This window comes from Mytilus californianus, unplaced genomic scaffold (genome assembly GCF_021869535.1).
Source record: "Mytilus californianus isolate M0D057914Y unplaced genomic scaffold, xbMytCali1.0.p SCAF_1, whole genome shotgun sequence".
NCBI classification, from domain to species: domain Eukaryota; kingdom Metazoa; phylum Mollusca; class Bivalvia; order Mytilida; family Mytilidae; genus Mytilus; species Mytilus californianus.
Genome location: NW_026262581.1, coordinates 120,373,997 through 120,386,404, shown reverse-complemented (window position 1 = coordinate 120,386,404; position 12,408 = coordinate 120,373,997). Strand labels below are relative to the sequence as shown.

The 12,408-nt window shown below is 32.6% G+C and overlaps 1 protein-coding gene across 1 annotated transcript in view; it reads left to right on the top strand.

Moving 5' to 3' along the window:
• The window catches only part of LOC127732666 (serine/threonine-protein phosphatase 6 regulatory ankyrin repeat subunit C-like), an 87,573-nt gene that overhangs the window by 44,025 nt on the left and 31,140 nt on the right, over positions 1 to 12,408 (top strand). The window contains exons 4-5 of the mRNA XM_052241833.1: positions 972 to 1,076; positions 8,813 to 8,911. Of these exons, the coding sequence (XP_052097793.1) occupies positions 972 to 1,076; positions 8,813 to 8,911 (204 nt within the window). The remainder of the gene's footprint in view (positions 1 to 971; positions 1,077 to 8,812; positions 8,912 to 12,408) is intronic.

The following is a 12,408-nucleotide window of genomic DNA, read 5'->3' as shown; positions in this document are numbered from 1 at the left end:
AGAAAATTCGACGTCATAATCGGATTTTAACCAATGAAGAACTGAGATCAAACAAACCACACGTTGATTAAATTTTTTTTATACAATGGGTGCAGAAAGGGATAAATTGACGAAGAATTAGAGAAATAAAAATAATCAACAGGTCAGGAAAGGGATAAATCGAGTAAGAATTATATATATCTATATAGTATTTGATGTACAGGCCAAACAGCATTTATGTATCAGTCATGTGCAGTATTTTAGGTCCTGATCTGGATACTCTATACTCTAATAATGCATGAATAAGTCCAGCTACCAACAGGAACAAGGAATTAAAACAGCAAATAATTTGGAATCGAGGGTCAAAATGTACAAGAAGTAGTTAAGGTAGCACAAGCTGTTGGTTGAATACTGCATTCTCATGAAAAACAAACAAAAAAAAACTTAAACAACACTCATAACAGGTTTCATGAAGTCTCATCATAAAATGGAATTGAAATATTCAGTATTTGTTAGAGGTAAAGAAGTCAGACCATCAGAATAAAAATTTACCAGAATTTGTTATTATATAACAACTGTTGCCCTTGCTGTTGAAAGATAAAAGTACTTCCTGAGTTTAAACATATCATATTTCAATACTTTAGTTCTATTTATGACAATACAATAGAAGGTAGGGTGAGAATACAGTCTGATATTAATTTTTTATCAGAAACATTATATTTATAGATGCTTCATTGAAATTTAACTGTTTTTTATCACATGTTTTAATAATATATTATTGATATATAGTATGTTGCACATACAATTTTAACAGAATGGGATAGGATACTCCCTCAGTGACTAAGAAGTACTTGTAATAGACCATTGATATTTTATGTGCATTGGGTTCATGTGTGGTCTTTTATTTGAAATGATACAAGGTGAGCAAAACTGGTCTTTTGAGCCTTTTGACTTTTAACTGTACTTATCTTGTTTTTAATATCTTGTTATAGGGAGGTTCTATTCCACTGTTCTTTGCGGCTGAAGTAGGAAATATATCTGTTTGTAAAGAATTACTAACACAACATGCAGATCAGCAACTGGCAGCCCAGAAAGAGGTAGGGATACTTAAATAAATTTAGATTGTGTTATTACTCTCAGTTTTTAGGTTACCCTAGCCTTCGTGCTTGTAACTATAGTAAAGTCTCAGTTGCTTTATGTATTTTGTCATGAAGACAAAACATTAGTCCTTTTTGGTTTATCCTGCATGAAAAGAGAGAAAAATAGAAAAATGAGACTATTGGTCTGAAAAATACTGAGAATATTTGATAAGGATAGCACATCAGCTGCCTGTATTCAATTTTTTAATTATATCCCTAAGGAAATTAATGTATTTAATAGTTAGATAATAAACACGTTTCAGTATATTTATTGCAAAATAAGCTAATGGTTAATTAATTTAATTCTTTGTAAACACCTTTTTCTCTCTAAGTGTGTTTTTTTGTCTCGCCTTGACAGAGTCGAAAAGCGAGACTTGGGTATGCTGTTTCCCGCGGCGGCTGCAGTGTCAACAACAATGTATAAGTTTGTGATTAGGTCAATTTATGGGGAACCACTAGTGGTAGGTCAATGATATTTGGTATGCAGCTGTATAAGCATTGGCATATCTCATTTCAATGGAGATTATTTGGCCCCGCCCCTTCAGTCATGGTCTACTGACTTTGAAACTTTTGCTTAGTTTACATGTATTAGTTTGTGATTAGGTTAGTTCAAGGGGAACCATTAGTGGTAGGACAATATTAATTGGTATGCAGTTGTATAAGCATTTGCACATCTCATTTCCATGGAGAATATTTAGCACTGCCCCCTTAGTCATGGTTTATTGACTTTGAAACTTTTGCTTAGTTTACATGTATTAGTTTGTGATTTGATCAGATTAAGATGAACCGCTACTGTTAAGTCAGTGATATTTGGTATGCAAATTTATTGGCATTTGCAAGTCTCGATTCCTTGGAGATTGTATAGCCCCACCCGTCATCATGGTTCATTGACTTTGAAACATTTACATAGTTTAATGTTTGTGTTTATGTTTGTTTAAAGGGAATGACTTATGATAAGTCAATAGTATTTGGTATGCAGTTGTATTAGCATTGGTACATCTCATTTCCATGGAGATTGTTTATCCATGTACCGTCAGTCATGGTTCATTGACTTTGAATATTTGCATAACTTACATGTTAAAATATTGCTATTTAAATTTCAAAATTTGCATTATCAAAATTACAAAAAGGCGAGACATATCTCTGTGTTAACAGTTTATTTTATGTTGTGTCTTAAAACCAGTACATAGATATACAATTTAAAAATGTCATTAGTAAAATACACCATACTTTTCAATTTGACTTGGGCAAAGATATGTACATTTGTATAAACTAAATCCAAAGTCTGCATGATTATTTCAAATATACAGAAGGTCAAAATGTCTGTCTTTGGAAAGTCAGGGAAATTGAAATCCTACAAGAGGCTGATTTTGGATATTTTTAAATTTATAAGTTACCCATTTGTTGTTTTAATTAATCTAAAAGATCCTGTCCATCCTTTGATCCCCTAACTTCCATGCATCAATGTTTGCCCAAAGATTATAAAAACTGTACAGGTAAAAAGATTTTCATACATGTTAAAAGATACATTCCATAGTGATTTTTAATCTGCTTAGCATGAGTGGTTTAAATGTTTTTGGTTGCAGAATGCCAGACATCAGAATGCATATCTGGCGGCAACGGCATAGTCTAGGTTATTCTTTGTATAAAGCTAAAGCTGCTTTATGTTTCAGAAAGTACATGACCTGGATAATATATTATCTGACCTTGACTCATTTCACAGATCTGTGATTAAAGTTTTTGTAATTAGTTAGATATAGGAAGATGTGGTATGAGTGCCAATGAGACAACTCTCCATCCAAGTTACAATTTATAAAAGTAAACCATTATAGGTCAAGGAACGGCCTTCAACACGGAGCACTTGCTCACACTGAATTAGGTCTGTTTCTTAGATACTAAAAGCTATAGGTCAACTATATTTGGTGTATTTGAATGGTTGTAAGGTGTACATGTCAGTCTGCCAGGGTCCATCTTACCTTGTTTCCTTTTTCATGGTTCATTGGTCAATGTTAACTTTTTGTGATTTTGTCTATTTCTCAGATACTATATGTATAAGCAATAGGTCAATTATGATTATAAGGTGTACATTTCCCTCTGACAGGAGTCACATGTCCTTGACTTCATTTTCATGGATCATTGTTCAAAGTTAAGTTTTAATAAGGTCAGTTTCTCATACACTTCAAGGGGTGGTGGTGGCCAAGTGTTCTAAGTAGTCCAACTACTGTATCACTAGGCTGTCAACACTGAGGTTGTGATTACCAATCATGCATGTGGCAGGTGCACTTGCCTCCAATCTTAATTGACTAGGATTGTCACTCCTGCTTCCTTCGCCAATAAAAACTGACCGCCTTGAAAAAGCACAATAGTGCTTAAAGTGGCGTTTAACACCAATCAATCAATCAATCAATCAATCAATCAATCAATCAATCAATCAATCCATCCATCAATCATATATTACAAACAATAAATCAATTATATTTGTTTTATGTAGTGACTATTGGATGTACATGTCCATCTTGCAGGGTTAATCTGACCTTGACCTCGTTTTCATGGATGATTGACAATATTTAGTTTATATGATACCTGTAAATACCATGATCTTTTAGACTTTCTGCTTCAAATTCAGTTGAAGTCAGCAAAGCTCGCAAGATATTTCAGATTGTGCTCTCATGTTTACTAGGATCACCATCCAAGAGTTTCTATCAAATCAAGATATTTCAGATTGTACTCTCATGTTTACTAGGATCAGCATCTGAGAGTTTCTATCAAAGCCAGCAAGATATTTCAGATTGTGCTCTCATGTTTACTAGGGTCAGCATCTGAGAGTTTCTATCAAATCCAGCAAGCCAAAATGATTCTGTTAAAGAAAATAGAAGCCTATTTGATTCTGATTTTTACCATTACAATTAACTAACATCTTCAGGTAGTCTGCAGGCTTGAACATCTCTTATGATAGGTATTAGAGCATTTTCCCAGTTGTTACTAGTTCATCAAAAATGGTTGCCTAGGTAATTTTAAGCTCACCTGGCCCAAAGGGCCAAGTGGCTATTCTCATCACTTGGTGTCAGTCGTCTGTCGTCGTCGTCGTTAACTTTTTACATTTTGAACTTCTTCTAGAGAACAACTGAATGGAATGGAACCAAACATGGCATGAATGTTCCTTATGAGGTGCTGACCAAGTGTTGTTACTTTGTAGCTGATCCATCATCCAAGATGGCCGCCAGCAGGGGACTTAGTTTAACATAGGACCCTATGGGAAATACATACAAATGTCTTCTTTTAGAGAACCACTGAATGGAATGAAACCAAACATGGCATGAATGTTCCTTATGAGGTGCTGACCAAGTTTTGTTACTTTGCAGTCAGTCCATCATCCAAGATGGCCGCCAGCGGGGGACTTAGTTTAATATAGGACCCTATGGGAAATACATACAAATGTCTTCTTTTAGAGAACCACTGAATGGAATGGAACCAAACATGGCATGAATGTTCCTTATGAGGTGCTGACCAAGTGTTGTTACTTTGCAGCCGATCCATCATCCAAGATGGCCGCCAGTGGGGGGACTTAGTTTAACATAGGACCTTATGGAAAATACATACAAATGTCCTCTCTTAGAGAACCACTGAATGGAATGAAACCAAACATGGCATGAATGTTCCTTATGAGGTGCTGACCAAGTGTTGTAACTTTGCAGTTGGTCCATCATCAAAGATGGCTGACAGCAGTGGACTTAGTTTAACATAGGACCCTATGGGAAATACATACAAATGTCTTCTTTTAGAGAACCAGTGAATGGAATGAAACCAAACATGGCATGAATGTTCTTTATGAGGTGTTGACCAAGTGTTGTTTCTTTGCAACGGATCCATCAGCCAAGATGGCCGCCAGCAGGGGACTTAGATTAACATAGGACCTTATGGGAAATACATACAAATGTCTTCTCTTAGAGAACCACTGAATGGAATGAAACCAAACATGGCATGAATGTTCTTTATGAGGTGCTGACCAAGTGTTGTTACTTTGCAGTCGGTCCATCATCCAAGATGGCCCCCAGCGGGGGACTTAGTTTAACATAGGACCTTATGGGAAATACATACTAATGTCCTATCTTAGAGAACCACTGAATGGAATGGAACCAAACATGGCATGAATGTTCCTTATGAGGTGCTGACCAAGTGTTGTTACTTTGCAGCCGATCCATCATCCAAGATGGCTGACAGCAGGGACTTAGTTTAACATAGGACCCTATGGGAAATACATACAAATGTCTTCTTTTAGAGTACCTCTGAATGGAATGAAACCAAACATGGCATGAATGTTCCTTATGAGGTGCTGACCAAGTGTTGCTACTTTGTTACCGATTTACTGTTCAAGATGGCCACCAGGATATTTTATTAAATAACGGGACCAATATTAAACTAAATTTGGCCTCAATCATTAGTTGGGTATCTGTTATGATTTTTATCTATTTTTACATGATTTCTAAAACCAAAGTAGAGTCTGGTGAGCGACACAGGCTCTTGAGAGCCTCTAGTTTGTATCACCTGACATTTTCCAAATCAGTTTGATCTTTTTAGCTGTCAGGTATTATTAATGGTTACACCCATCTTATCAGGTTAACCTATAAGGAAACAATTGTAGAAAATCAGATATAGAACTGTCACTTAAATCATTGTGATTTCATACATTACTGGAAAGTAAGATAGTGATCCAAGATTAATGAGAAATCTATACACTATTTTTTATCTTTTGACACATATGAGAAACTACAATAATTATTCAATTAAGTTTAAGACATAGATGGGAATTATGAGATGAGTTTCGTTGGAAAAAAAATGGCCAAGGTTCAAAAATCATTTAGAAAAATCTTTAAAATCTTATCAGATAAATGTAATTATTGAAAATAGAATGTAATTATTCCTAATGTCATCCGGATAATGAGAAAAATCCTGTTTTTGTTAAAGTACATGTAACTTAAACAGCTGTACTTCTGAACAATGTGACAGTTTATCCAGTGGACCTTGTGTTTTTTTTAATATGAAAAAGTAATATTAGTTTGATAAATGAACTAAAGAGGATGTGTGAGCATGGGCACTAGAATGACTAGATCTATATTTAAGGATTGAATGCTTCTTTTTGTAAATTTATTGGGGTGTAAAAGCGTTGACCGAAGTACATTTTGTATGAAGCGCGGAAGCGCTTCATTCTAAAAATGTGCACACGGTCAACGCTTTCACAACCCTATAAAATTACTAAAAGAAGCATTCAATACTTAGAATTACATTTTTTTGCTAGGATCATGAAAACACCATTACTAAAAGAAGCTTTCAATACTTATAATTACATTTTTTTGCTAGGATCATGAAAACACGATTTCTATCAAGTTTTTATTTAATTTACCTGTACACTTTATTGTGGAAGCTCTTGTCATCATGAATGTTACATTTCATTTTGAAATGAAGGTTAATTTCAGAATGACGCGAGATTGCTGTTAGTCAATCAAAATAATGTATTATAATGAAACATACATGTAATGTAATTATTTAACTTTGTTGTTCATCTTCTTTTTAATTTAATCCCTTGGTTTAAATTTTTCAAAATTTGAAATTTTGAATAAACTTTAAACATACAAATTTATTGATCAACTTCAGAATTTAATAACCTAATTTTATATTTTGTGTCAAGGTACATTATTTAGTACATCTATAAGAGTGGACGTGACAGAAAGCATGTTTTGTTCCAAAACTAAGAGCCTTGACAGTTTACTAGCATGACTGATATTTGATAACAAATAAACATATAATGTTTATGATAAGCTATAAAAGCCCCATTTCTTTCATATATTGGTAATAATTTTGCTTAGTATTTCATGGGTCCACTCTAGTATCCAAGCATCCAATTTAGACAACTTTTCAATTTCATATTAATATGGGAATATGATTGATTTGTTTCCTTAAATCTTAAAAAAAAACTTGAATCAAGGATTGTGATTTGGTCAGGGAGGAGAATTTGTAGTTCGTCTAATTCAAGGGAGATACTTTCACTTTGAATAGTTCAAATCAAACAGTTGTTCAGCTGATTTGTGAACTATAAATAAGAAAAATGAAAAGAAATGGTAACCTTTTTTCCTTTTATTTCCTTAATAGTGTATTTGATAAAAATAATTTGCTTAAAAAATTTAATTTTTTTTTGTCTATCATAAATTGATGGAATTTCGGGTATATGTCAATGAGAGCAACCTTTAAACACATATAAATTTTAATTAGTTTCTTATAAATCAAACATTTTCTTTTTTTAGAATTATTTTGGGTCACACGAAGCAGTTTTAGGTTATATATTTGACGTCACAAATTTCTGATAATGCAAATATAGATGGATTGAGAAAGGTGTAGAGAAGTACACTGAAGGAGATTTTTATTTACTCAGTTAAGGATCTATTTAATTAATTGTTTTGTAATTATATTGTTGAAATAGAGGGTGGAAGTTCTACTGATTTTCTTTACCCAAGTCATTTTGATATAAATTAAGACTAGTGGAAATTAATAAGTTGTTAATCTGGTAAATAGATTGTCTATAATTACACCCCACAAAGAGAACTGACAAGCTGTATATGTTAATTCTGTCGATATTTTATCTGCTTTCTGACATTGTCATATCTTGTTGGCGACATTGATGCATTGTTTGTATGCTGTAATTAATGGCATTTGATTTTTGCTCTGTAGGAACCATAGAAAAGAATAATGATTTCCTTTAATCTATTACCGGTACCTTGATATTGTTTAAGTCAGATGTCTACAGAAAAGGGAAAATAAATATGTCAATGAATTTATCATTTGATATTGTGCAGCTAGCTTGTATATCTTATGCAGAATGCTTTGTTCTTTATGACTGCTTGAGCACCATTAAATATCAGAAGTAGGTCCATTATTGATTTTGAAAATATTCCTAAAATTATTTAAGATTTAATTAAAATTTTTTTTTTTTATCTTTTAGTTTGTTTCACCAGCCAAGATGAAATAAATCATTTTCAGATGGATAAACTGCGATTTGAATTTCTTCTGAATTTTTATACGCCAGTCAAACACTGGCCATATTATGATATTGCAATGTCCGTCCGACAACACGTCGGATGATTTCTCAAATTTGCTTTAATCAATTTTATGTAATTTTAAGATACCATTAGGATTCACAGAAGAAAGCTCCCTTTCAATTTTGAACCTTTTTAGCTATGTTTTACAGAGTTACAGAACTTCAACCATTAGTATTTATATAATTGTTGAAATTGGTAAATACAACACAATGTTTGATTTAAAAATAAATTCTGATATGTCATTCCAGAGTTGTGAGACTTTGACTGTCAGATAAATATTTTTTTTTTTTTTTTATGTCATTGTTGCTGTCTCATTGACATATAGCCCATATCTCCTTTAATTCATATAAAGTGGTGCACAAGATGCAATTGATAGGTAATAACAATTTATATATTTATACATATATTGCTAACTTCTTATTTTAATATTGGTCTCATATTTCATTTTCCATTGTGTAGATTTTGGGCAAGACAATGAAACTCAAGAGGCAAATGACAAAGAATGTTATTACCATAGAAACTACATTAAAGAAAATTGTACACTCATAAGAATCTTGAAATTGGTAATGTTGACTGAACTGTACTATTTTTGTATATTATCAGGATAATGGAGACAATGTGTTACATATAGCATGTAGAAGAAGAGATCTTGACCTTGTCAAAATGTTGCTTGAAAGTGGAATATCAGTTGATGCCACTAATGTAAGTTTGAAAAAAAAATTGAGCGGTGCAAATGAAGAATTTATGTTAATTTTAATTCCATGCAGTAAAATATTGTACTTTTGCTTTTGTTTGCCAACCAATGAATTTAAAAAAAATTACCAAAAATAGACCTGTAAAAAAACCCAAAACACTTCTTTTAAAAAAACATGGTCAGCAACTACAGATAAGCAATCGTTTTGTTTCCAATGATGGGTCATAACAGGCCCAAATTGAAGATGATAAAAGAAATTCTCTATAAAGCCATGACACCAATTATTTCTGTAATAGACGTCTTGGACATTTACAAATAGATTTAACAACTTAAAAAACAGAGTAAACAATTTCATAGCAGAAAGCACACAATTCTGTTCCTGTTCAAGGTACATTTACGGTTGGATAGACATCTGGAAGATGCTCTCATGCAAATTTTACACACTTAAATTTCATATCACTGTTAGAAAATTATATTTAATGATGGTGGCCCAGTAGGCTAGATAGTTCAAGCTGGTATCACTCTATTGGTCCGGGTACACAGTTATCGTCCTTTGATTTTCATTGTCCACAAATATAGTCCCTAGTGTGGACAGTGTGTTACTTGTCGATTTTTTTTATACCCCATCCGAATTTATTTCTCCATGTTTTATGACTCAAATAGTAAGTAGGGGGGTGAAATGACACTGTAAAAAAATTTGGGTCATGAATTTTAAAGTAAAGTAGTGATTTGGTCCAGCTGAAAAAGGTTAAAAATTAGCACTTCGGAGGCTGTCAAAAGATTTGAAGACCCCCTTAGCATGAAATTGTCCATATTTTGAGTTAGAGCCGATGAAGTTTTCTATAATTTTGATATAATTTGTCCCAAAAGTAGTACAACACACTGTAAAAATATTATTGAGAAAGCGCAGGTGGGATTTTTTTAATTTTCATTTATTGTCTAAAAGAAATGCACTACGAAATAACTGTGTACTCGGACCTAAGAGGTGAAATCTGGAAATATAGAATCTGTACTTTGGCAACTTCCCTGAATGATTTGATGGTGTCAATTTATCAAATAGCATAAAACTAAAGGATTTAAACTTTTATTTGATAGAATTTCTGCAAAAATGACCAATTTTGGCATTTTATGGTCAAAATAAGCATTTCATAGCTTTTTCAATTTTGATGCATAAGTGGCATTCTGACTTTCTATCTGACAGGTTTTTATGTGTCAATATTTGTGTTTCTATGCTTCAATCCAGTTGTATTACTCATTTGGGAACTCTGAATCTACAGAAAAGAAGATTATCTCAGACAATATGTGCAAAATGTGTTGTATATATGGTCCTCGTCTAACGCCCTGTTTGGATCAAGTTAAATGTGAGGAGCTTGGAACATAAAAGTTGAAGTCCATTATAAAGACCTTACTAAATTTGTATAAAAAGCACTAAACAATGTCTTTTGTGCCTGTTTTATGTCACATAATATCTTTCTTTTCTTCTGTAGGATAGCAAGTGGTTCAAATATAAGCCTGTTGAGACTAAAATTGCATGCATGTTTTTCACTAAAAAGTGAAAAATCTTTGTATCAGACCATACTGTCTGCAAAAAAAGTTGAATGCAAGAGTCTTTTTGTGCTCAGATTTATTGTATCATGTCACCTGAGTATAGAAATGATAGAAAAGATACAAAATTTTATTTCATATAGCTTCAATATGCATTTTTAAATGTAAATATGTGATACGGCCTAAATTGACCCTAAATTATTTTCAGTCTTACTTGGCCTAAGACCCTTTTAAACTAATGTGATATGTTATTTGTAAGTTTTCTTTCCATTTAAAGTACATTAAATACATATGTAAGGATTATTTATAACCAAAAAGCTTTACAAATTTAAAATTGCAAGAAAATATTACATCTTCATGTAAGGCCCCCCTTCATTGGAAAACCTCCATTTTTAGCCACAGGCTCATATAATTTTGACTTTTTAATAATTATAATAAGTCTGATAAATCAAATGAGTACTCTATTGCTTTTAATACATAATATATTATATATTAAGGCATTTCAAAAGTATTTTTTTGCAATATTTTAATTTTTAAGCCCCAAATGTTGATAGTTGAAAATTTTCAATTTTAACGTCTAAATTTAACACTCAAAGTTGAATATAGAATTAGTCATATTGTCTATAATATATATCCTATTGCCATGAAACTTTGTAAGCAGTCTTATAATTTAATAAGCTTTGGTCATACCAAGTTTCATTAAGATTGGTCAACTTTTTCTACCCTATTAGGTCCGGGTACACAGTTATCGTCCTTTGATTTTCGTTGTCCACAAATATAGTCCCTAGTGTGGACAGTGTGTTACTTGTCGATTTTTTTTATACCCCATCCGAATTTATTTCTCCATGTTTTATGACTCAAATAGTAAGTAGGGGGGTGAAATGACACTGTAAAAAAATTTGGGTCATGAATTTTAAAGTAAAGTAGTGATTTGGTCCAGCTGAAAAAGGTTAAAAATTAGCACTTCGGAGGCTGTCAAAAGATTTGAAGACCCCCTTAGCATGAAATTGTCCATATTTTGAGTTAGAGCCGATGAAGTTTTCTATAATTTTGATATAATTTGTCCCAAAAGTAGTACAACACACTGTAAAAATATTATTGAGAAAGCGCAGGTGGGATTTTTTTAATTTTCATTTATTGTCTAAAAGAAATGCACTACGAAATAACTGTGTACTCGGACCTATTAACAGCATCTAAAGTTTCAGGATTATATTAGAAACCATGATATCAACAAAATGCATTATGTTAATCACAATTAGCTTTTGAATATGATTTTTCATAAATTATGCTAGCTCCATTAAAGTATGCCTTTTAGCTCATCGTTCTGAAGGCTTTTGCCATCACTTGGCGTCCGTCGTTGTCTGTTTGGTGTAAACTATTTCAAACATCTTCTCCTCTGAAACTACTGAACCAATTCCAACCAAACTTAAGCTGAATGATGCTTAGGGTATCTAGAATAAAGTTTGTGTTTTATTTACTGTTTGTCAAATAACATGGCCCCCATGGCTAAAAATAGAACATATGGGTAAAATGCAGTTTTTGGCTTATATCTCAAAAACCAAAGCATTTAGAGCAAATCTGACTGGGGTAAAAGTGTTCATTAAGTGAAGTTCTATCAGCCCTGAAATTTTCAGTTGAATCTGATAACCCATTGTTGGGTTGCTGCCACTAAATTGGTAATTTTAAGGAAATTTTGCAGTTTTTGGTTATCTTGAATATTATTAATGATAAAGATAAACTGTGAACAGCAAAAATGTTCAGCAAGGTTAGATCTACAAAGAAGTTCAATGATCAAAATTGTCAATTGACCCCTTAAGGAGTTATAGCTCTTTAAGGACAATTTTACACAATTTGTTTATCATGTTTTCTAACATGATGAAAGATTTAAGCAAAAAATTACAGGTGAGTGATTCAGGCTCTTGAAAGCCTCTTGTGTGTTATTTTGATTGTTATTTTATAC